Source organism: Monosiga brevicollis, genomic scaffold (assembly GCF_000002865.3).
Source record: "Monosiga brevicollis MX1 MONBRscaffold_7 genomic scaffold, whole genome shotgun sequence".
In the NCBI taxonomy this organism is placed as follows: Eukaryota; class Choanoflagellata; order Craspedida; family Salpingoecidae; genus Monosiga; species Monosiga brevicollis.
In genome coordinates this window covers 168,595-191,527 of record NW_001865044.1, presented here as the reverse complement: position 1 = coordinate 191,527, position 22,933 = coordinate 168,595, and the positions used below count along the sequence as shown (strand labels likewise).

The following is a 22,933-nucleotide window of genomic DNA, read 5'->3' as shown; positions in this document are numbered from 1 at the left end:
TGGTTTTGTCGCCTTGTTTCTGCTACTTTGGGGTTGGTTGCTTATTGATGTGGGCAGCTGATGACGCTGCGAGAAGGCGGGAGCACACGGCAGGTGGCAGTCAAGCTGCTGCTGGAGGCGCAACATCACAAGGAGTATGTGGCCGAGGTGACCATGCTGAGCAAGATGCACCACCCAAATCTGATGGGTTTGGTGCACACGACCGTGACGGCGGAGGGCCACCCGGGGATGGTACTGGAGTACATGCCGCAGGGGAGTCTGGAGGGATGGTTGCAGGCACGAGGCACCCGAGTCAGCCACGAGGACCTGCTGTTGATTGCGCACCAGGTCAGGGCACTGTGACGGATGGTGCTGCTGTGGTTCGGAAGCCGATGGAGGGTGCTGATGCTGATGCTGATGTTGGTGTTGGTGTTGGTGGTGCTGTAGGTGGCCATGGGAATGAATGAGCTGGCACGACTGGGCATTGTGCATCGCGATCTGGTATGTGCCCTGGCATCTTGTGTATCTATCGTGTGGTGGTGGATGGATTGTGCGCGTCGTTGTTCTTCGACTTCTCTTCACCTCTCTCCCTGTCTCGCTTTCTCTCTTTCCCTCTTTCCCTCTTTCCCTCTTTCTCTCCCTCTCGTTGTCCTGGGCTGGGCCTCAATGCCACTGTGGCGGCGGTGCCTCGCTCCTTGCTACGTCTGGTTGAGCGTAGGCGGCACGGAACGTGTTGATTGGGCGGTGCCTGAATGTCAAAGTGGCAGACTTTGGCCTCTCCCGGGTGATGCAGCTGGGTCGGGACGACTCGGATGCCTACTACCGGATCAAGACGCGACAGCCCATGCCCTTGCGCTGGATGGTAAGTGGCAGTGGGCCATGCCCTCGTGCGCGCGTGGATCTATGGTGAAGGGTTGTGAGGGATGTGGCGGTAGCGATGGTTGGTTGGTTACGGCCCTCTTTTCTTTCTTCTTTCTTCTTTCTTCTTTCTTCTGTCTTCTTTCTTCTTCCTCATCCTCCTCCCTGGGGAATGATTTTGTTAGGCCCCCGAGAGCATCTTGTCGCGAAAGTGCGATGTACGGAGTGATGTGTGGAGCTATGGATGTCTGTGTGTTGAGATGTGGAGCGGCGGCGAGGTGAGTTTGACGCCGGCGGAGGATGGTGGATGAGGCGGGGAGGATGTTGGGTAGAGCAGATGCTGTGTGGCAGCTGGGTTGGTGTTGTTGGAGAAAGAGGAGGGAGAGGCGTTGTTGTGTATGCGAGCGGGGTGTGCATTGGGCCCGGGACCTGTGCGGATGTGACATGACAGGATGTTTATTTGTTTGCTTGCTCGTTTGCTTGCTTGTTTGCTTGCTGTGCTTTTTTTTGTTTTGCTACCTTTGTGGCGAATAGCTGCCGTATGCACGACTGAAGGATGCCGAGGTGCTGGAGCGGCTGGTGGCGGCATCGCAAGGACACCTGAAGGATGGCGCCGTGGTGTTGGCATCACCATCACGGTGTCCGGCGGGCATTTCCGACCTGATCCAATCGTGTTTGTGTATCAACCCGGAGCTCCGGCTGGGCTTTACCTTGCTTGTTCAGCGCACCCGTCCCGAGGTGAGTTTTGTATGGTGCTTCTTGATGGCTGGTCATTCATCCTTCTGACGCTCACATCTTCATGGAACAACTTGCAACCAGGGCTGGCATCGTCTGATATCCGGTGCCTTTCAAGCCAATGCCATCTTTGCGCTGGTTCAAGACGATGCGGTTCTGCTAGAGTCCAGTCTATGATCCACTACGACCTCTGAATACTTTTCGAACTTTGATTTACTTGTTGACAAAGTCATTATATCTTCGCTTTTTTCGCTTTATTCCTTACCTCCGAATTGAAAACCCTTCTACTGCGCTTTTCCATGGACTGTGGCGTTGCCAGCCGTGGCACTGCCAACGACATTCACTCCTCTGTGTACCACTGCCTTTTCCGTTACAAAGCAGTTCACACACACTCTCTCTCTCTCTCTCTTGACTCCTACGGAAATTACGGAAATGATAATTTCATTGATTTTATGAGAGATGAAGTCATGTCATTTCTGATTGCAAACATATTATGTTTTGTGCATTTGACCGTTACGATGGCTCTCTCGGGATTGGAGGCCACCGAATCTGTCTCGGACGTGAGTCGGGTGTCTTTGATACCGTGTCTGTGCGAGTGCTCAACCGACCCCGCTATGTGAGATTTGTACAAGATAACGAAAGATCGCTTCCCCCTGCGGTTCCTCATATGCCCTTGGTGCATAGGATTTCTTCGTCTTGTTCCCTTCTCCGGACGAGGTGTGTGCGGACACCCCTTCCGCTCCGAACGCCACGGTCCCAGGACTCAACGATGGCCAGTCAAAGAAGACTAGGCGGCGGGCCAAGTCTCGCTCGCGTGCCAAACGCGATAGCAGTGGTGCGATGCAGGCTTCCCACGCGTTTGTCACATTGTGACAAGTCCTTTTTCATAGGCGTCTAATGTGGTTTCGACTTGGTTGTAGATATTGACTCGCGTGAAAAAGCGCAACGATGGCTGGACTGGGAGGCTCGGAACAAGCGCCGTTGGAGAAGAGAACGACGACGCTCCAAAAATGATCGAGCACGTTTGCGTGAGGCGATGGAGGTGATCAAACAGCAGAGCGTAGCGCAAGCCGAGATGATGAAACAGCAGAGCGTAGCGTACGCCGAAATGATGAAAGAGGTTTTGGCGGTTTGCAAAGCACTTGCGTCATCGATTGTGGCATCTGCATCGAGAGCTACATCGCCACCCACCCCTTCCTCCCCAACGCAAAAAATTTATATACGCATCAAAGGTAACATTGGACAAATGATCACCAAAGTGGAGGCAGCCTGAATAGACAATAATTAATTGAAATGAAGCATGTCACATGAATGACGGTGTCTGATCGAGACAAAGTAGGTGAATTTATGCGTCAGGGCTGGAAGGCCGGTGGCCACACATGCTCTTCAGCCATGAGCCTGTGAGGTATTCTTGCATCGTTGATAACCTGAAATTGATTTGCTGTTTATATTTACCACTCCAGTTTTCCATCGGTATACCATCACCAGGTTGTGCATCAAGTGAATGAAAACAAACCGATTGTTCAGATCTGACAGTGCGATGCCGCATGATCTGCTTCTCAAGCGTCGGGAGAAGAACTTGATACCCAAACACATTCTTGATACAATCGTCACGCAGGAAAGCATGAGCATTGAACTCAAGGCTACGATGTCAGGCAAGCAGGATCGGGTTCGAACCGTATCCATCTGCTCCAATGATGTGCTCGACACTGACATGGACAGCCTTAGCTTAACGCTCATAGTCCTGCGAAACCCAAACCAGGTGAGCAAGGGTACTTGATAAAGACAGCACTCAAGACAAGATTTGAGCGCTCGTGGCTGTCAGTATACGACGATGGGTTTGCAATTACAAGCCCGTGAGTTGGGTGTGCGCATAGCCGCAGTCTTCAAAAAACACATGACGGGCTGGCCTATGTTCTCGGACCAGTTCAAGCACGCGGCTCAGACGCATCTCCTTCGTATCAAAGGTAAAACCAAACGAGTCGCATTGATCCATGAGATTCAGCCCAAAGCTGAAACCAACACAACAAAGCTGCATTGCCGTCGTAGCTCAACCGCTGGTTACGGTTGCGACCACCGGGCCTGAAGATCGGATATCCGGTTCCATCGACAAAGGCAGCGATGCGTGGCGGACAATCGGGATCTGCGCGAAAAGCGGCTCTAACCCTCGGTCGTATGGTCTCGAAATTGACCCGCGATAGTCGAGATGTCTAATGTGCTGCGATCACCCAAGCGAAATGACAAACCCTATCATGCTGATCGGGGTGAATCGAATCACGCCAAACGCAACAACACCTCCGCAAACACGGCCCAGAATTTCTTCACCGCTGCCCGGCGAATTGCGGCCTTCTCGACAGCATCATAGCGCCTCCTAGACATGAACGCTTTGGGGGCCAAGTGTCTCCGCAACAAGCGACGCTTCCATAGCGAAAAGTATGACATTTTCTCACGATCGACACTTTGGCCCACTCCTGATGCGTTTTTGTATCAAATGTTGAAGATGATGTCCATATCAAACAAACACTTTAACAAGTTATCGTAGAAAAGTCTGGAGTTTGTGTTGGTTCGAATTTAGAGATGAGTGGGCCATTTCATCACATGTGCATCAGCATTTTCTCTCTCTCTCTCTGCTCGCTTCAGCTCTCTCTCTCTCTCTGCTCGCTTCAGCTCTCTCTCTCTCAAACTCTCTCAACTCTCTCAAACTCTCTCAAACGCTCTCAAACTCTCTCAAACTCTCTCTCACTTCTCTCTCTCTCTCTCTCTCTCTGATGGGCGAAACCCGACCGAGCACCTTCCGTACGTTGCAGAGTCCCTCTGGCTCATGGCCCTGCGTGTCGTGTTGTGCTTTTGGATGGCAAGCAAGAATGGCTGTCTGATGTGTGAGAAAAATATACTCTGGGCGTCAGAGAACAACAAGCCCAGGCTCCTTGTCCGGTTGTGCCCTTATGTGCTGCGGTATAAGCTCAAGTGGGCGTGAATCAATTTCGGTTTTCCAAGCGCTTGCCCCACGTGACCGGCGGCCTTGGGCCTTCCTCCCAGCTACCAGGTACATCCTGAAACACCTCCAAGCTTATTCTTCATGGTCTTTGCTTTTCGTGCTTCTCCCCCTTTGCCTCGATCATTTTGTGTCTCGCTGGGTCGGGGCGGATAGCCCCCGCCTTTTTTTTTAACATGGAAACCAGCAAGCCTTGTTCGCCGCTTTAACCCACCTCTGACGATTCGAAATGGCATGATATAGAATCAAGAATGGGGAAAGGCAAGGCTGTGGTGACGCCGCTTCTGGCTGCCGTTCTTTTCGGCCTCTGGCACCATGCCGCGTCCGACTGCCCTATTCGGCTCTTGGGTTTTCGCGATCACCTCATTCCTGTAGAATTTGGGCCCTTGAAAACCGACTGTGGCCGATATTGGGAAGATTCCGTGCCTGTCGGCACTGTTTGCAGCTTTGACAAAAGCTATCGCTACATGTTCTGGACCCACTTTCGTTGCATCGAAGACAGTACTTTTGTATTGGATGAAGCAGGCAATATGACATCCCGTTTCGAGCAAGCGGGCTGCACAATTCGAGGAAGCTTTGACGACGAGCCTGAGCTCATTTGCCGCGGCGTACCGGGACAAGAGAACATGCTTGATCGCTTGGCTGATGGTGGAGCACCGTCCAACCTTGTCGGGATCGAGGCTACGCATCACAATATTTCCTACGTGGCTCATCACAATGTTCACGGCTACGCCAAGCTGCGGTACCTAAACCTTGCCCACAACACGCTTGTACGCCTTGGAAATTTTGTGTTTGAGCCGCTGGTCCGATTGACACACCTCAACATGTCGAACAATGATTTTGCCGCCTTGGACGGTACGATGCTTCCATCCTATGGCCTCCTCCAGATGCTTGACCTCACCAACAACCCCGTCACCAAGATGGACATCAGCATTTTTGACGCCTGCTTCCCACGCGACTGCCGTCAGCGCCCAGCATACATACTAAAATTGCCTCAGTCAGAAACCTGTCAATGGACCCTGCAGAACCGTTGCTATGGGCCGATCGAGGTGCAGGGTGCAACAAATTCTAGCTGCCGAATTTTGAACGCGAATCGGGCACCTGCACCGTGCTTGAACGACCGCAGCGTCACCTTTGAGACTCATCAGTTCTGCGATGGCTATCGACATTGTGCGGATGGGAGTGACGAGTTCATGTGTGAACCACCCGCCATTTACACCGAAGCAGCTTTGATTGGAGCTTGCGTGAACAACTACCTCAAATTCTTCTTCCTGCGTGGCCGCGCTATAATGCGAGCTGCCAACTTGGATGCCGTTGCCGGCACGTGTGTCAACTCCCACTATCGCCAGCTGCAAGTATCTGGATTTGATCCCATGGTCAATGTATCCAAAGACTACGTCCGCCTCGTGTGGAACATTCAAATCGAAGAAGCCGTTGACGTTCTGGCTCATTTGACAGTGGATTTAGAGCGCTATGTACACGTCATGCTTGGCGAATTTGATCTCGGCGATGACATCATCATCTACGCCAATCAAACACAGCAGACTACGCGAGTCGGCAACACTCTAACCACGGCACCTTTGCCAGAGGGTATCCCCTCCCGGTCCCACCGCGATGATATCTTGCCTATCGTGGGCGCGGTAGTCGGTACGATGATCGTGATTGGGGCCATCGTGGCTGTATTTGCTTTTCGCAACAGGAGACGCCGTATAGATGGCTCTGCAATAGAGATGGTGCGTCAACTCTTGATATTATTTTTTCTATAATGGCATACTATTCTGCGCGTAAACCTACGAAGACAACACTGCGTGACTGCGCAAGTGACAAGCCCAAGATAACCGAAAATGCTGTCCTGCTTGGCCGACCATAGAAACCCATTAGTAGCCTGCTTGTCAAGGGCCGAGACATCTTCTGCAGCCTCTACAACAAAGCGGCGCGTGATGATGCAAATCAGGTTTGACCACTTTGTGCGAGGCCTCTTGCTACATTTTTCGCGCGACCACCAATGCGCTGAAATCGGGCTTCTTGGCTTTGGGCTGACCGATGCATATGGCACTGACATGTAGTTTGCTCGTATGGAGCTGCTTGGAGCGGTGGAAGTCATGCAGTGGAAAATATCTGATCAACTCAACCATGGTCACTTCAGCCACGCGACGTGCACCCTACAGCACGACCGGCAATCGCGACACGCCATCTGGATAGGAAATCAGCAGATCCTGCAGCCGGGTGCTTGGGAAGCGGCGCTTGATTTGGTGGTGGAGGCGCATTTGCTCAACTGTCTTCATCAACACCGCCACATTCTCAACTTTGCTGGCTATTCAACCATGAAAGACGGTTTCATTTTGGTATGTTTGCTTGCGTTTCGTCAATATTGTGATTCGTCAACGTGGTATGCGATGCAAACACCTCAGAGCTCATGAAAATATTTGTCAATAGATCTACGATATGAGCAATTACACCCAACTTGCCGATGTTTTGCGGTTGGATGCTCCAAACCCGAAAGAATCTGCCCTTATCTGCCAACGGGTACGTAACTGCACCTGCTCTTTGCTTAGTGTGATCAATGATTATCTGTACTAAGCGACAGCGTGGTTTGGCAGGTCGCTGAAGCCTGTTCGTTTCTGGACAGTCTCGGCATTGTTCATCGGAACTTGGGTGCCCATTCGGTTTTTTGTGTGGGAGATATTACCGAAGTCCGCCTTGCCAATATCAGTGCGTCAAACGCTTTCCTTCGATGACATGACTACCTCGACCGATGATTGGCGTGACTTCTACTCTTTTTTTATCTATTTTTTTTTTTTTTCTCTCACGATTGCTTTGGCTCGCCTCACAGCGACTGCGAGGGATGTATACTTGTCACAAGAGTATGTGGCTCGTACGATTGTCAATGAAGCCACGATGGCATCAGCAACAGCCATGGGCAGCTCAGACACTCACGATGAGTTTTCAAAGCAACTAGCCAAGCGATTCTGGTCTGCGGAGGTGTGGAGTGACCAGATCTTTAGTACAAAGTCTGACGTCTACGCCTATGGCCAGTAAGTCTTCCATCCCCAGTGACGTGCATCGTCATCTCAGCTCCCCGAAGGCCCTCACTCGTTAATCCCGTTTGGCCCATCGCCTCCCCCGCTTACTAACCTGCCCCTTCTGCCTTGTCTTGTGCACCCTCCACTACCACCCGGCTCCACCTGGCTCCACCCGGCTCCACACCCAACAGGCTCTGCTGGCAAGTCTATAACAAAGGTCAACTGCCCTACCCCGGCATGTCGCTCCAGTCCATTGCCCTCCACGTCCAACAGGGCACGCCACCCTCTGTTCGTGCCATTCCCAGCGAGCACGCGCGTCGCCTCATCCTACAGTGCCTTCGTATCAAGCCCGAGAGTCGCCCCAACTTTGCGTGCGTAGCCTTTGGTTTCCTGTGGCGTTGATTTTGCCCTTTTGATCTTCCCCCGTTTCTTTGTCCTTTTCCTCTCTCTCTCTCTCTCTCCCTCCCTCCCTCCTTCCTTTTTCCTTCCTCCCCTTGTTTGTTATCTTGACATGATTCGAGCCTCATGCACATTCACCTTCTCTTGCGGGCGTGTTCAGGACGCTGGCGGCCGCCTGGGCCAGTGCCGTCGAGGGCGACGAGTCGGGCGTGGCCGAGTTTGCCGGTGCCGATTTCGACACTCGGATCATGCAACATGTTGAAGGCGCTCGGCAAGTGTTCTGGCCAAACTCTCCTTGGGTCTTCTCTTGCCTCGTCCCGGTGTTCTTCGTTCGTGCATTGTGTGTCATACGCACGTGCTGACACAGATGGCCCGGGTGTGGATTGGTGTGGCGTGGTGTGGCGCTTTCCTCTGTCTGATAGGCTCGTTCCGGTGGCTGGACTCGAGGCCCTTCGCGTCTACACCAAGCTGGATGACCAGGACCCCATCAAGGTAGGATGATCGGCATTGGTGTTGGCAGCGAGACTACTAAGTTGTTGTCGTTGTTGATTTCAGAGTCGGGCCTTGAGCGCTACCTCTCCGGCTCTCGCCTCCCCTCACCCCACCACCCCTTTCTCGGTGCCATCACCTACTCTATAGCTTCAAGAGGTGGAGCGCTGCTCCCTGGATCGGCTCGATGCCGTCATGGCCCGAACGCGGCACATCTTCCACGAGCATCTTCAGATGCCCGTGGCTCACACCCGTGTTGGCAACCAGGCCAGCATTCTGGCTCCGTTTGCCAGCACATCCCTCACAGATTACCTTCAGCTTCACGCCAACATGGACTTGGACACGGCGTTGGGCCTGTGCCGCAATGCGCTGGAGGCTGTGGAGTATCTGGCCTCGCGTCGTGTGCTGCTCGAGGACTTGAGGGTGGGGGACTTTCGAGTGACGCGCCATGGGGTGCTGAAGCTTGACTATGGTCGACAGTGGGGGCTGACAGGTTTGGGCGCATCTGCCGAAGACAACGCGTCGAGACGTAGCGATAGCGTGAGCACCGGTGGCGGCGGTGGCGGCGGCGGCGGTGGTGGTGCACTGGACGAGGTGGTGACGGTCAAGGCGGCGGGTCGGTTCTTGGTGGACCTGTGCGAGCTGGTGGCAGCTCTACGTGACCAGTCGGAGCTGCGCCAACTGGGCGAGGTGATGCGGCGAGGACGGGTGAAGAAGTGCGGCGATGGGCTGTTGGCGCTATTGTCACTGGATCGACAACGGCGTCTGGAGCTACCGTACGAGCAGCTGACGTTTGTGCGTGCGCTCGGCCAGGGCGAGTTTGGCCAGGTTTCGGTATGTGACTTGTCCGAGGGGGTGGGGCCGGGCCAAGGAGTGGGGGGGTTGAGTGTGTGGGCATGAAGATGAAGATGAAGATGAAGATGAAGATGAAGATGAAGATGAAGATGAAGATGAAGATGAAGATGACGATGAAGATGAAGATGAAGTTGCAGATACTGGGGGTAGTTGGCATGTATATCGTGGCTGGTTACTGATTGGATATTGTGTGCTGTTGGTTTTGTCGCCTTGTTTCTGCTACTTTGGGGTTGGTTGGTTATTGATGTGGGCAGCTGATGACGCTGCGAGAAGGCGGGAGCACACGGCAGGTGGCAGTCAAGCTGCTGCTGGAGGCGCAACATCACAAGGAGTATGTGGCCGAGGTGACCATGCTGAGCAAGATGCACCACCCAAATCTGATGGGTTTGGTGCACACGACCGTGACGGCGGAGGGCCACCCGGGGATGGTACTGGAGTACATGCCGCAGGGGAGTCTGGAGGGGTGGTTGCAGGCACGAGGCACCCGAGTCAGCCACGAGGACCTGTTGTTGATTGCGCACCAGGTCAGGGCACCGTGACGGATGGTGCCGCTGTGGTTCGGATGCCGATGGAGGGTGCTGATGCTGATGCTGATAATGTTGGTGTTGGTGTTGGTGGTGGCGTAGGTGGCCATGGGAATGAATGAGCTGGCACGACTGGGCATTGTGCATCGCGATCTGGTATGTGCCCTGGCATCTTGTGTATCTATCGTGTGGTGGTGGATGGATTGTGCGCGTCGTTGTTCTTCGACTTCTCTTCACCTCTCTCCCTGTCTCGCTTTCTCTCTTTCCCTCTTTCTCTCTTTCTCTCTTTCTCTCTTTCTCTCTTTCTCTCTTTCTCTCTTTCTCTCCCTCTCGCTGTCCTGGGCTGGGCCTCAATGCCACTGTGGCGGCGGTGCCTCGCTCCTTGCTACGTCTGGTTGAGCGTAGGCGGCACGGAACGTGTTGATTGGGCGGTGCCTGAATGTCAAAGTGGCAGACTTTGGCCTCTCCCGGGTGATGCAGCTGGGTCGGGACGACTCGGATGCCTACTACCGGATCAAGACGCGACAGCCCATGCCCTTGCGCTGGATGGTAAGTGGCAGTGGGCCATGCCCTCGTGCGCGCGTGGATCTATGGTGAAGGGTTGTGAGGGATGTGGCGGTAGCGATGGTTGGTTGGTTACGGCCCTCTTTTCTTTCTTCTTTCTTCTTTCTTCTTTCTTCTGTCTTCTTTCTTCTTCCTCATCCTCCTCCCTGGGGAATGATTTTGTTAGGCCCCCGAGAGCATCTTGTCGCGAAAGTGCGATGTACGGAGTGATGTGTGGAGCTATGGATGTCTGTGTGTTGAGATGTGGAGCGGCGGCGAGGTGAGTTTGACGCCGGCGGAGGATGGTGGATGAGGCGGGGAGGATGTTGGGTAGAGCAGATGCTGTGTGGGAGCTGGGTTGGTGTTGTTGGAGAAAGAGGAGGGAGAGGCGTTGTTGTGTATGCGAGCGGGGTGTGCATTGGGCCCGGGACCTGTGCGGATGTGACATGACAGGATGTTTATTTGTTTGCTTGCTCGTTTGCTTGCTTGTTTGCTTGCTGTGCTTTTTTTTGTTTTGCTACCTTTGTGGCGAATAGTTGCCGTATGCACGACTGAAGGATGCCGAGGTGTTGGAGCGGCTGGTGGCGGCGTTGCAGGGGCATCTGAAGGATGGCGCCGTGGTGTTGGCATCACCATCACGGTGTCCCGCGGGCATTTCCGACCTGATCCAATCGTGTTTGTGTATCAACCCGGAGCTCCGGCTAGGCTTTGCCTTGCTGGTTCAGCGCACCCGTCCCGAGGTAAGTTGTGCCTGGTGCTTTTCGTTTATTCAATTTACCCCGGTTTGCCTTCACCACTGCACTTGGCTGTGACTTTGATAGGCCTGGGTGCCTTTGATTCATGGCTCCGGGACAGTTTTTCAGCGATCTGGCTCTCTCAGTGAATCCCGCATCTGATGTTCCGTCCATACACCGAATTCAAGTGACATTGTACTTGGTCATACTTCCGACAAGACATGAGCCCGAGCTTTTTACTGTCGATAGGACTTGGACTGTCTGGGCGCAGCCATCGCGTTGTTTACTTCCGAGCATCTTAAATTAAACTCAGCCTCCCTAACTTTTCTTTTTTGACAACGTTTTTCTTCCTTCATCATTTTTTTTTCTTTGTTTGTTGTTCATCATTTTGTTGTGATTTTTGCACGTGAGCGCAATGTTTTGGCAGTCGATGGCAGCATCAGACCTATGTATGACTTGAGACGGCATCGCGCGTGTCTGTGCCTGCTGAGGTTATTGTTGATCTGAAGGATTGATGTGATCGTGTGGGTGTTCTCACGAGGTCACGTTGAGATTTGTGGTGGGGAGAACGAGGCGCGAACGGCTGAGGGGCGTGCACGATATTATTTCGGAGGCGCGCTGGTTGGTTGTCCGAGCCATGTACCGTGTGACCTTTTGGATTCTTGCTGCTCTAACTGTGGCGTTGGCTGCAGATGCTCCTGGGTGCCCGGTGCATCTTCTCGTTGCAAAAAATGTTTACACCACGCCAGAATGCTTTGATTGTTCAGACCTGCAGGATCAGAACGGCATCAAGCTCGCAAGTATCAACTCTACTTGCATCTTAAATCCCAATGAAGGCAGCGATTGCCTGAGCAAGTTCTGGTGGACCCACTATGATTGTCACCCCAAAGGCTATTTTTTGCTCAACCGTGTGTTTGGACAACTCAACGAGGTGTACGCCAATGCCGGCTGTGAGGTTACGTTTGATGCGGAGGACGGGCGTCCCAGCCTGATATGTGATGGCGCTAACACCGCCAATCGGTTTAAAATAATGCCACGCGGTGGCGCACCCAGTGATCTGAAGCAGCTCGTGATTCGCAATCATAACCTGCATAAGTGTCACCGTGACAACGTGGTCATGTTTCAGCAACTCGAACGTTTGGACCTGAGCAACAACAAACTTGAATACGTACATGAGCTGGCTGCTCAATCTCTTTACAGCCTGAAATATCTCAATCTCAGCCACAACTTGCTTTCGCGATTGTATGCCATCCATCTACCGTTTGAGAATCAGCTGGATACTTTGGATGTTCGCTTTAATCCCATACAGGAAATTCGCTCGGATTTGCTGATTTCTGCCATGTCCCCAAACTGCAGCGCAATTTGGCTTCCGGAGGCGTGTGGGCTTGAGGCTTTGACCGACTGCACTGCTCTGCTGCCGGTGACGGCACCCACACCACTACCCATCTTGACCACAAATCCATCCTGGAATGACAATATGGCCACATCATGCGTGGTGTATGAGGAGACTCTGAACCTGACTTGCTCGGATAACAGCAATACCATTACCAATTTCCAGTACTGCGACGGCGTTCAAGATTGTGATAATGGATGGGATGAGTTTGAATGCTGCCAGCTCTGGGAAACGTCTAACATTGATTTTCTTGGCGGTTGTAGTGATGGTGAACTTCGCTTGCGCTACCAACGAGGGCATGCCCAGCTAGGCCCACCTGATCCAACTTTTGTGGCTTATGATTGTTATGAGTTCTTCCGAGTACGGTACACCACCGCGACGTTGGACACCATGGCAATTACGAATGATTCAACTCGGATCTATTGGGCCCCTAGCCTCGAGTCCTCCGATGGAGATCTACAAATCAACACGACCCTCTATCGAGACGAGCTGCAGCTGACAGCTGAAGATGACACCACTAGCTTTGCGTTTCCGGCCCCCATCAACTCCTCCAACAGTATCAATTGTGATGCAAGAACGACCATCGCCACGACGGCAGAGCTTACAACCATCGCGACGACTGAAGCTTCCCTAGTTTCAAGAAGTAGTTCTGGCATGGTTGTGATCGCCAGTGCCATGGGCGCAGGCTTGGGCTTGCTGGTGCTGGGCATCATAATTTTTATGTGTTCTCGTCGCGTCAAGCTCGACCGCCCGGTGTGGGCCCTAGAGGCTTCAGCCGCTGTTTTTGCCCGACAGTATGCCCGTGTGGCTCAAAAAAGCACAGAGCTCGTGAGTCACGTCCTCCATCGATCATGCGGCTGTACACTGGCTTGGTGGGCCGGGGGTTTTGTTTTGCGTTTTGTTAATTTTGTTAAATTTTTTTTTTTCTGGAGGGAGGGCTGTGTTATTTCTGCACAATGTTGATCCGACTCGACTGTTTCTCGTGCATGTGCTTGACTCTTCACTTAGACGTCACAACTTGCCGCTATGACTGTGAGCGCCCGAGAAGTGACCTTGAAGCGACAAGCAAGTATTTTTGCAACCTTGCCATTTGATCAAGGATTCATGACCTTGAGCTCGACGCGCAAATGCTATTCAGGCGTATACCTGCCGGCTTTTCCAACAACCGAAGAGCAGCCAAACGTCGAGCGTGCGCTTGTAGAAGCACGTCTTTTACTCTGCTTGCAGCAACATGCTAATGTGCTCAAGGTGCACCACCTTGCATCGGACGACCGCGTTCAAATTTTGGTATGCTGGCCTGCGTGTGTGGACGGGCAACTAGGTGAGACCTATGTACTCACTGTCGTTTGATTGGCATCACATTTCCAGCTATATGAGGAAATTCAACAGGGGCCACTGGATGTTGCGCTGGCGCAATACAAAGTGACTCAAGCTCAAGGCAGAGAAATATGCCTCAAGGTGCGTAAGCCAGGGGTGCTTGGACATTCCACTCCTTGCACCGCTGATCTCGAGGCCGAGCCGGAACTGAACTTCTAGGTGGCTTCGGCTTGCTCTTTTTTGGAGAGCATGGGGATTGTGCATCGCAATTTGGGGGCACACAGCATCTATGCGTGCAGTGACATCACTGACGTCCGATTAGCTGGATTTGGTGCGTGACATTCCCAGCCAAGAAAGAGTTTACACGATGGCAATGGCGTACTACCAGAAGCGTGGAAATTCAATCAGTGGACATGTGAATAGGCCTGTCTCGAGACGTGTATTTTACGGAAGAGTACATGACCAAGAACGCAGCTGCCTCGCAGCTGGCACCTGATCGCCGATTCTGGAGTCCAGAAGTTTGGCAGGATGGCAATTTTAGCTTCAAGTCGGATGTCTTTGCATTTGGACGGTCAGTGGCTTTGGCACGCCTTTATTTTTTTTCTCGTTCCAAAAAAGAATTGGGTGTGCTTTGTCATGTGAGCGCATCGACTCGCTTGCACTGTGTCTGACTTGGTACTTTCGACGCTAAAGGTTTTTCTGGCAGGTATATAACAACGGTCAGATGCCATACAAAGAAATGCCTGAACGTCAATTCGTGTCCGCCAGCGTCACAAATGCGCTGCCAGCGCTCCCCGTCGTGGAGGATCCGCTTGCACAGCGCTTGATTGAAGCTTGCCTCAGAACGCAACCCCGGTCACGACCACGTTTCGGGTACGACACGAAATTGACATTGAGATGCTTGACTGGATTGCTTATCTCACAACTGTATCGGTCACCGCACGCATGTGCGTTAATTCTGATATGTTACGCTTTCCATAGTGCGCTCGTGGCTGCTTTGCAAGAGGAGAATGCTTATATGGCGGTGGATGCCACGATGGTGCCGACTCAACTTGTCCGCATAGCCGTCGATCGGTGTGTTACTGCCACGAGAGTCCCCGCTCAATAGCATGACAAGTGACTGAGACGCCTCGTGTTTTGGTCTGATGTTAGGCTCGTGTCGGAGCCTGGTCATGAGAACATTTTCAACTTGAATGGACAGCTGGTAGGATATCTCGCAACCAGACGAATATGCACTCGAACTGCATCTTATTCGATCGTTCCCCGGCCCTAGGTGGAATGTATTGCGCGAGGCTGTTCTGAAGACATTCAACGCGTGGTGCGTTTGGGCGCAAACGGCTTACAGTTGGTACCGCTGTTGTACCCCCGTGGCTTTGCTCACGATGACTTGAACCATATAGCTGGCTTTGCGCAGCAAGCTGGACTGCATTGCCCTACCTATGCTTCGTGCCGTGGCGGAATCATCAAATGGAGAAGAACTGGTTTTAGTTGATAGCTATGTTACCCCCTTAACGGCTCACCTCAATGCATCAGTGCCTGTGGAAACCGGACAGCGATGGCTTGAGGAGGTGATGGTGGGACTGGAGTATTTGGCTTCTCGGCACTTGTACTTTACTGACTTTACAGTTGACAACTGTTATTTGGATGAGGAAGAGCGCGTGAGGCTACGCAACTGCCCCTTGCAGCCTTCCAGTGCTGAGAGCACCGACGAAGTGGCGGTGGTGCGAGCAGCAGGACAATTTATAATAGATTTCTGCGCCCAACTTCCGGCGCTGAGCGAGTCGGGTTTGCCTCAACTTGCAGAGGTTATGAAACGGGGGCGCGTCAAACGTTGCAGCGACGTGATTCTCGCGATTTTATCGACTTACCGAGAGCGTCAATTAGACATCCCATTTGCGCAGCTGACATTTGTGCGCAAGCTCGGCGAGGGCGAATTTGGAGAGGTCAATGTACGTGCCTGATTCCCGGCTCGTGGCGCTACCTCGTGAGCCCATCGCTTTTTTTTTCCTAATCTTGTTTTTGTTGCTCGTTCTTTTTCCCTTGTTCTTTTTTTTTTTTTTTTTCTTTTCTCTCTCTCTCTCTCTCTCTCTCTCTCTCTCTCTCTCTCTCTCTCTCTCTCTCTCATACAGCTAATGAGCATGGCCAATCAGTATGGGAGCACGCTACAAGTGGCCGTCAAAACACTTCGTGACGCCAGTTTGCGCGAGGATTTCATGTCCGAAGTGACAATGATGTTGAAGCTGCATCACCCCAATCTAGTGGGTTTGCTGCACACGAGTCAGACGACTGACGGTCACCTCGCGATGATTCTCGAGTTTATGCCAGGCGGCTCCCTTGAGGGCTGGCTCGAAGATCGAGGCCGGTCAGTGAGCCAAACAGACCTCATTTACATTGCACACCAGGTTAGTTATTGACGGTCTGAAGTGAGGTGGCATCGTGGTTTCACTGGCCTCGCACCATTGAGTGTTGACCATTGCGAGATGCAGATATGGCATGTGAGCTTGTATGATCACTCAGGTGGTTTTGCGGGCGTCTGCATTCTTGCAGGTGGCCAGTGGTATGGCTGAGCTCGCGCGCTTGGGCATTGTCCACCGCGATTTGGTAAGTCGTCGAAGGAGAGTTGGTACAAGTTGCGGTGTTGGCAACCCTCAACTTTGCGGCGAACACAACCATAGGCGGCGAGAAACGTGCTGATTGGCCGTGCGCTGAATGCTAAAGTGGCTGACTACGGGTTGTCCCGCACAATGGCGATTGGCACGGAATCAGAGGAGTGCTACTATCGCATTAAAACATCGCGCCCGATGCCTGTGCGCTGGATGGTAGGTGTCTGACTGCATGTTGCTTGATCACGGTCGCCTGGTGTGGTCTCTGGGCACTGCGTGCTTGTGCTTATTTGTTGTGTCTCGGCACAGGCGCCCAGTACCATTGTGGATCGAAAGTTCACCTCCGAATCAGATGTGTGGAGCTATGGCTGCTTACTCTGCGAAATGTGGAGCGCTGGCGAGGTGTGTGTGCTGGTTATGCCAACTAGAGTGCCCATCCTGGTCACTTGGCTGAAGGCTTGTGCTGGACAACACCATCGACCATCTGGCTGTGACAGCGCTGTTGCTGAAGCACCTTTCACCTTTCGCGCTAGATGCCTTTTAATGATTTGGACGATCAGCAAGTCGTGGAACGCCTGTTGGCAGCCTATGCTGGTCGGGTGCCTGAGAACGAACCGGTCTTGGCCAGCCCAAAAAGCTGTCCTCCCTTGATTGATGCCTTGATTCAGTCGTGCCTGACCGTCAATGGCGAACTACGACCCAACTTTATCGTGTTGCGTCGTCGCACGCTGCCTCAGGTACGTATATTCGGCATGGGGAAGCCGGCCTTGTTGATTTATTATTTTGCGCTGACATTACTCTGGCACCTGCTGAATAGCATTGGGCGGCTTTGGAGCGCCTCGACATACCCGCCCCCAGGATTTCGGGACATGTCGGCCTGTACTTGGACGTAGGCACGGATGAAACCATGCTATAGAACTGGTGGTTTCGCAAAAAATTACATTGTATTATTCTTTGCGCAAGATGCTTGAGCTTCGCCGGCCTAGACATCGGCACCTAGATTGTAATTAATCAATCGATTCAATCCCCGATGTGACGAGCAGCGTGGACACTCTTCGTTTTGCACAATACCCTTGACCCAGTCAGGGACTTGCTTGTGACTGGGTCAAGGGTACTAGCTTGATCGCGATGCGAAAGTGCGAAGGTGTTCTACTTTTATTTTAACATTATGAGTGAGGACATTGTGATTTTGAGGTGATCTTGATCTGAGCCACCGTGTCTTGCATAACTTGAAACCAAAACATTGCCAATTCTGGACCTCCTCCAGTTCGTTGAGAGCAGACACTGCCCGCCCGTGAACATCATTTTTTTTTTTTATAGCCTCTTTCAATTTGTGGCTGGCTTCGCAGGCGTTCTCGAGAGTCTGCGGTATGCGCTCGCAGCTCGCTCGTAGATTTGCTTTGACAGTTCTTCATGTCTGCGCTCTCACAACCATTTCGTGATGCTTACTTTGGACGATCACCAGCAGTTCAAATTTTGTCTCCGCGTCGTCGTTTTTTGGGGTATACCAACTTTTGACTTTGAGACACAAGAGAGACGTGTGTTAACGGTGGCCTTCGCCAAAAGCTGCGTGATAAGGACAAGGTGCGTTTTCTTGTGCGGCGTAGACGCCCTTTCTGTCTTGTGAATCGTCGTCGACTCACAATCTCTGTCTCTTGTTTATTTTTGATTTTTTTTGCTCGACATGTCAAGAAATACAGTGATTCGCTTCATTCCCGCTACAGTTTGATGCTGTTCGGACAGCTTGGAAAAAAGAAATCGAAGGGTATCCAATCCCTAATCGAGACGTGGGCATGCCCCAAACTCTATTTCGGGTTCTCCGCCCCAAGGAGTGGCAAGAGGCCGACAAAAGGGGGTATCTCTGCGCCGCAGATCCTCTTGAAGGCCCTCTCGAAAATGACACAATTCAAGACCATGTGCTCAACGGCTCTACACACGTGTTGTCATTTACGGCCGACTTGAACGTGGCTCTTGCTTTCGGTGGCTGCCTGTCCGATATCGCAGTGGTGCAAGAGGCTGGCCTGCCCAGTGATCGCGTGTGTCGGTTGGACAAGGGGTACTTCCAAGATCAGCACCTGTCAAACAAGCAGGCCATTCAGCGATCGAGGCGCTCCGACGAGGTGCTCGTGAGCTGCGAGATCCCTTTCAAAAAGGTCGAACTCCTACGAACTAATTGCACAAATTGTGAGAGTGTCTTCGTGCCCCAGTTTGTGGACAAAGACCGAGCAGACTTTCCATCTGAGGACAGTCTCATGGCAGCCCTGAATGATCGCACCTCGCTCGGCGCCGAGCGCGTCAGCACGGCAAACAAACGATTTTTCAAACTGATTGTCAATGGGACGACATGGCTTGCTCGGACGCCACGGCCAAACGTTGACTTGGAAAAGCAAGTGCTGTTTGGTGAAGAGTTGGTTCAGCAGAGCTATCATGAATTCGCCTGCTTTGGTGCATATCGTATGCTATGCAGTGAGCACGCTCCACGCTGCGTGCTGTACCGACTGAGCTTTGAATGGGAGCCAGTCAACGGGCTGCCTGCTCCATCAGCACCAGTGAGCTGGTCGCTGCTATTGATGGAAAATTTAGAGTTCCAACCCGACCCATCGCCTTCTGAACGGCTGCGCAGTGCCGCCCTGGCCCTGCTGCCGGTGGATGTGCTCCTCGGCAACTGGTATTGTGCCGGCGATGCTGACACGTTTGATCGGCTTGCGAGTGAACATGAGGCAGTCTACGGCTGGCGCCCAAGTAGCGGGCATTGGGTCCGCCTTGCGGTAGATAGGGCACTTGATGGCACGTTGGCCGAAGATCTGGCCAAGGACGGCAAGCACAATCGCCCTTTGAAAGAAAACCCACTCCTCCTCTTAAAAAGCTTGAAAAACGAACACGCCTGGCTGTACGCCAGCGTGACGGGCTTTGACTCATTCATGCAGATGTATGGTGGTCCCGACACGAAGCATACCTTGATGGATGAAATCGGTCAATTTGTGAACTCTGTCCTTCCAGAAGACACAGGCTGCATTGTTGAGGCTCTTAAAATGCGAAATAGTGAGCTTGTGATGCGCCTGCCCTTTCAAAAACTGCGGCGGTCAGCTCCAGTTGCCTGTGATGGCCACGCAGTTGTGTATGTGGCCCTCCCCAAGCACAAGTACCTGTACTTGCTCGGTGGCAACAGCAAAAAAGGAGCATTGCGCTCCGTCTATAGGGCTGAACTGAGCAGCGACGGCGTGAGTGATTGGAAGCCTATGCGTGGCATGCCAGTGAAAGGGCGCTACTCGTTCACGGCCACGCACTGGAACGATTTCATTGTCGTCTTTGGTGGCTTTGGTGGCTCTAGCTGCCCAGTTTCTTTCAACGACTTGCTATTCTACAACATTCACGATGACAAATGGATATCTCAGCGGCCTGCAAACCGTGAGAAGTGGCCTGACCCCCGGTGCCGGCACACTGCTACCTTGCATAAAGGATGTCTCTATGTGATTGGGGGCTGCGCGAAAAGCAGCCTTCACGACGTGTGGCGCGCTGAACTAGACGGACAAGGTCCAAAAGTGCGCTGGACAAAGCAAGGCTCTCTACTGAAGGCGGTGCACCGACACTGGGTGCTCGTACAAGGGGATGCGCTGCTAGTGGTAGGTGGGTTTCATCAGCCACTGTCCCGCATTCAGCGCGTTCCATTGGGACAAGACCCAACAGTCACAATGCATATCACCAACCACGTTAACCTCGGCGAGACTGGTCGAGCTTCGCTTGTTGGCTTTGCGGCAGTCATGGATGAAGCTGACCGTCGACTCATTGTGTTTGGAGGCGATGTTCCACGCTCCAAAGGCAAGCATGGAGCTCGCCAGCATGTCACGCGTACTTTCGGGTCGAGGTGTCAGGCTCTCCGTCGTCATTCTCACATTATCCAGTTGCAACTCTGTGAAAGTCAGCACAACGCTGCATCGAATGGTGATGAGTTGGTGTGGAGCGAGTGGAAGCCACATGCCGATCTGGATCAGTCATCACGACTTCCCCCTTTGACAGGCTGGACCGCCACTTTGGTTGGTCACACCGTGTACTTGATCGGTGGCCGGCGCGACGACTCAAACCCCTTCTCCGACTCTATCTACGCCATCAACCTTCGCCTGGAACACTCGCAACTGCTCAAACAGATAGAGATCATCGGACGCGAACTGGAGGGAACCATCCCGCAGTACCCTCAAAACCTCCGGGATGAGGCCATATCCGCTGCCAAACGGGCGCTCCCATCACTTCAAGTGACAACAAGCAACACGTGCCGCAGCGACCTGCGTGTTATGACACTAAACGTTCACGAATTTTTTGATCCGTCCCGATCGCGACTATTAAATCATGAGGTCAACAAATGCGTTTCCTTGTTTGCACCAGACGTGATTTGCCTGCAAGAAGTCAAGCACCCTCTGCCCGCTGGGCGTGAGCCCTTGCGGCCGAGCTCGTCCTCAGACCACACTGCATTGGACGCGTTGGCTGCGCAAGTGGGAGATACATTCCCCTTCTTTAAGGCCTACCCAAACGCTACAATTGGAAACGCCATACTCGCCCGTCATGCCAGTGAGCAGACCGAGGTGTTTCATGACAACACTGGCTGCCAAAACACCGTGCTTCGCGTTGTCAAGGGGTTTGAATCCTGTGATTTAGCAGTAGTTTCGACTCACCTGACAAGTCAAACCGATTGTGATCGACTACAGCTAGTCGAATCACTGAGGAAATGCTTACGAGGTTACTTTAAGAGGCCCCTAACAGCGGACTGCCATGAGCTGCAGCTGACATGCCTGCCGCACATTCTCTGCGTTAGCTTCAATGCATCGCCCGAGCGGACGTCTGAAGCCCCGAGCCCCTCGGACAGACTGGACATTCCTTCTCACATTGTCTACGAGTACCTGACCCAAACGAAGGGATACGTGGACCTGAACACTGAGTCGCTCCAGTCCACGTCGCAACACAGCAAGGCCTACATTTTGTGCTCTCGTGCGTTGTGGTGCCGAGTTAAGTCGCACCACCTGCACGCGCAAGCAACAGGCTCTGACCACTTGGCGCTGCTGGCACACTTGACGCTTGCTCCTCGCAACAATATTGTGGGCCTGTGTGGCCCTGTCAACGTGCTTGAAAAAATTTTAGCAAGCGACCGAGCCGCCAAGGTCCAAAAAGTGTTGTACAAAGCCCAAAATGATTTTCTAAAAGCGTGCGAGGCCATGGCAAGGGACGGCGTCGAAATGGTTGTGTTGTATGGAGAGCATGTTGGCCACGTGGCGCCAGCACTGGATCGGCTCTTTGTCCTTCAAGATGGTGATCCAACTGACGAGTTCCGATATATGGCCAACAGCGAGCTGTGTGGTTCTGCTGCGGAGGCAGCGGAGCGTTTGGCTGATTACTTCTGCCTCTTTAACCTTTGACTCACCTGTGACCGCAGATACAAGGAAAGCGACAAACATCCAAGCATCAGGAACACAAACACAAGTGCCAGCGTCGAATCCGTACGCCCACGGATTTAGACTCTCCCACTGCTTTCGCATACATCCAGCTTTCTCCTCGCCAGAAACCCTAAACACAATGTCACCGATGGGCAATTGTGCGACTTGACTCACTGACAAACACACCTAGACATACCTGTAGAGACTTGCCTTGATGGGACACATGAACAAGCCCCTGCGCGCTTCGTGTACTTTGAAATCTCTGGGCAGACTTTGTGTGATTACCGTTGTCTCTCCTCTTGTTGGGGCACCTGCGGTTGGATGCAGGTCGCACTTTCCTTGTTCTCTGGATCGAGCTTTTTTCACGGTGAGCTGGACGTGAATGCTTGCTGACCGCAGGTGGTTCAATCGACACCATAACGCCGTCTTGACGGACAGCTCTCAAATCCTCTAAACTGCTTTCCCAACACGCATGCGCCTACTTGGAATGCAACCTGACCTCTCTCGCTGTAGAGCCTGACCACAGGTGTTTTTCAGGTCATCGCACAATTGCAAACATGAGCATCGCTCGCCAGAACAGAAAGTGATCAGTGGAGGGAGGCAAACAAAGTTGATTTTCTCAAGACCCTTTTTCTTCCACTCGCCCTCACCCCGAGTTGATTGGAATCAACTGTTCGTTCGTGAAGCAGCTGAAAGCACCCCTTAAAAACAATTAAACTTGGAACTCCTGCTTCACAGTCGCTGTCTGTCAGGCTCCAGCACCGCGCGAAAAAATGTAAATTGCAACCGTAACGGTCAGGACACACGACGGACTTAACAGAAATAGAACAGAAAAGAAAAAGAGAAACCTAGCAGCCAAGTAACCAAGCAGGTGTCAGGCTCCAGCACGTCTGGAGGCCGGTTTTGGGTTGCAAGGAAGCGCGTAGATTTGAGGAAGCGTTTTGAGAGAGGTTTGAGAGACGTCCGTCGGGACGAAGCGAAAGCTTTGATGGTGTCTTGAGGTCAATTGAACCAGCTGCGGTTGGCAAGCATTCACAGTGACCAGATCAGGTGCACCGTTAGA

At 52.6% G+C, this 22,933-nt stretch overlaps 3 protein-coding genes across 3 annotated transcripts in view; all 3 read left to right on the top strand.

The window, feature by feature from the left end:
- The window catches only part of MONBRDRAFT_44298 (uncharacterized protein), a gene marked incomplete at both ends in the record, with an annotated part of 16,195 nt that extends 4,899 nt beyond the window's left edge, over positions 1 to 11,296 (top strand). Inside the window, 29 exons of the mRNA XM_001744943.1 lie at positions 58 to 327; positions 427 to 480; positions 698 to 841; positions 1,023 to 1,115; positions 1,372 to 1,575; positions 1,657 to 1,736; positions 1,802 to 2,132; positions 2,257 to 2,407; positions 2,493 to 2,701; positions 3,191 to 3,334; positions 3,938 to 4,005; positions 4,148 to 4,368; positions 4,535 to 4,618; positions 4,811 to 5,337; positions 5,455 to 6,300; positions 6,438 to 6,521; positions 6,634 to 6,912; positions 7,004 to 7,093; positions 7,168 to 7,279; positions 7,401 to 7,602; positions 7,782 to 7,961; positions 8,412 to 8,481; positions 8,629 to 9,312; positions 9,588 to 9,857; positions 9,960 to 10,013; positions 10,263 to 10,406; positions 10,588 to 10,680; positions 10,937 to 11,140; positions 11,222 to 11,296. Of these exons, the coding sequence (XP_001744995.1) occupies positions 58 to 327; positions 427 to 480; positions 698 to 841; positions 1,023 to 1,115; positions 1,372 to 1,575; positions 1,657 to 1,736; positions 1,802 to 2,132; positions 2,257 to 2,407; positions 2,493 to 2,701; positions 3,191 to 3,334; positions 3,938 to 4,005; positions 4,148 to 4,368; positions 4,535 to 4,618; positions 4,811 to 5,337; positions 5,455 to 6,300; positions 6,438 to 6,521; positions 6,634 to 6,912; positions 7,004 to 7,093; positions 7,168 to 7,279; positions 7,401 to 7,602; positions 7,782 to 7,961; positions 8,412 to 8,481; positions 8,629 to 9,312; positions 9,588 to 9,857; positions 9,960 to 10,013; positions 10,263 to 10,406; positions 10,588 to 10,680; positions 10,937 to 11,140; positions 11,222 to 11,296 (5,967 nt within the window). The remainder of the gene's footprint in view (positions 1 to 57; positions 328 to 426; positions 481 to 697; positions 842 to 1,022; positions 1,116 to 1,371; positions 1,576 to 1,656; positions 1,737 to 1,801; positions 2,133 to 2,256; positions 2,408 to 2,492; positions 2,702 to 3,190; positions 3,335 to 3,937; positions 4,006 to 4,147; positions 4,369 to 4,534; positions 4,619 to 4,810; positions 5,338 to 5,454; positions 6,301 to 6,437; positions 6,522 to 6,633; positions 6,913 to 7,003; positions 7,094 to 7,167; positions 7,280 to 7,400; positions 7,603 to 7,781; positions 7,962 to 8,411; positions 8,482 to 8,628; positions 9,313 to 9,587; positions 9,858 to 9,959; positions 10,014 to 10,262; positions 10,407 to 10,587; positions 10,681 to 10,936; positions 11,141 to 11,221) is intronic.
- Positions 10,278 to 17,169, top strand: MONBRDRAFT_1858 (uncharacterized protein; the record flags this gene model as incomplete). Its single annotated transcript, XM_001744942.1, has 3 exons — positions 10,278 to 10,406; positions 16,757 to 16,849; positions 16,981 to 17,169. Coding segments are annotated over 3 exons (411 nt in total), but the record flags the coding sequence as incomplete, so codon positions are not given.
- A 1,071-nt stretch (positions 17,170 to 18,240) lies between these two features.
- On the top strand, positions 18,241 to 21,852 carry MONBRDRAFT_24487 (uncharacterized protein; the record flags this gene model as incomplete). The annotated part of the gene is made up of 1 exon (XM_001744941.1): positions 18,241 to 21,852. The coding sequence occupies one exon, from the start codon at positions 18,241 to 18,243 to the stop codon at positions 21,850 to 21,852; it is 3,612 nt and encodes a 1,203-aa protein (XP_001744993.1).
- Positions 21,853 to 22,933: the final 1,081 nt, after the last annotated feature.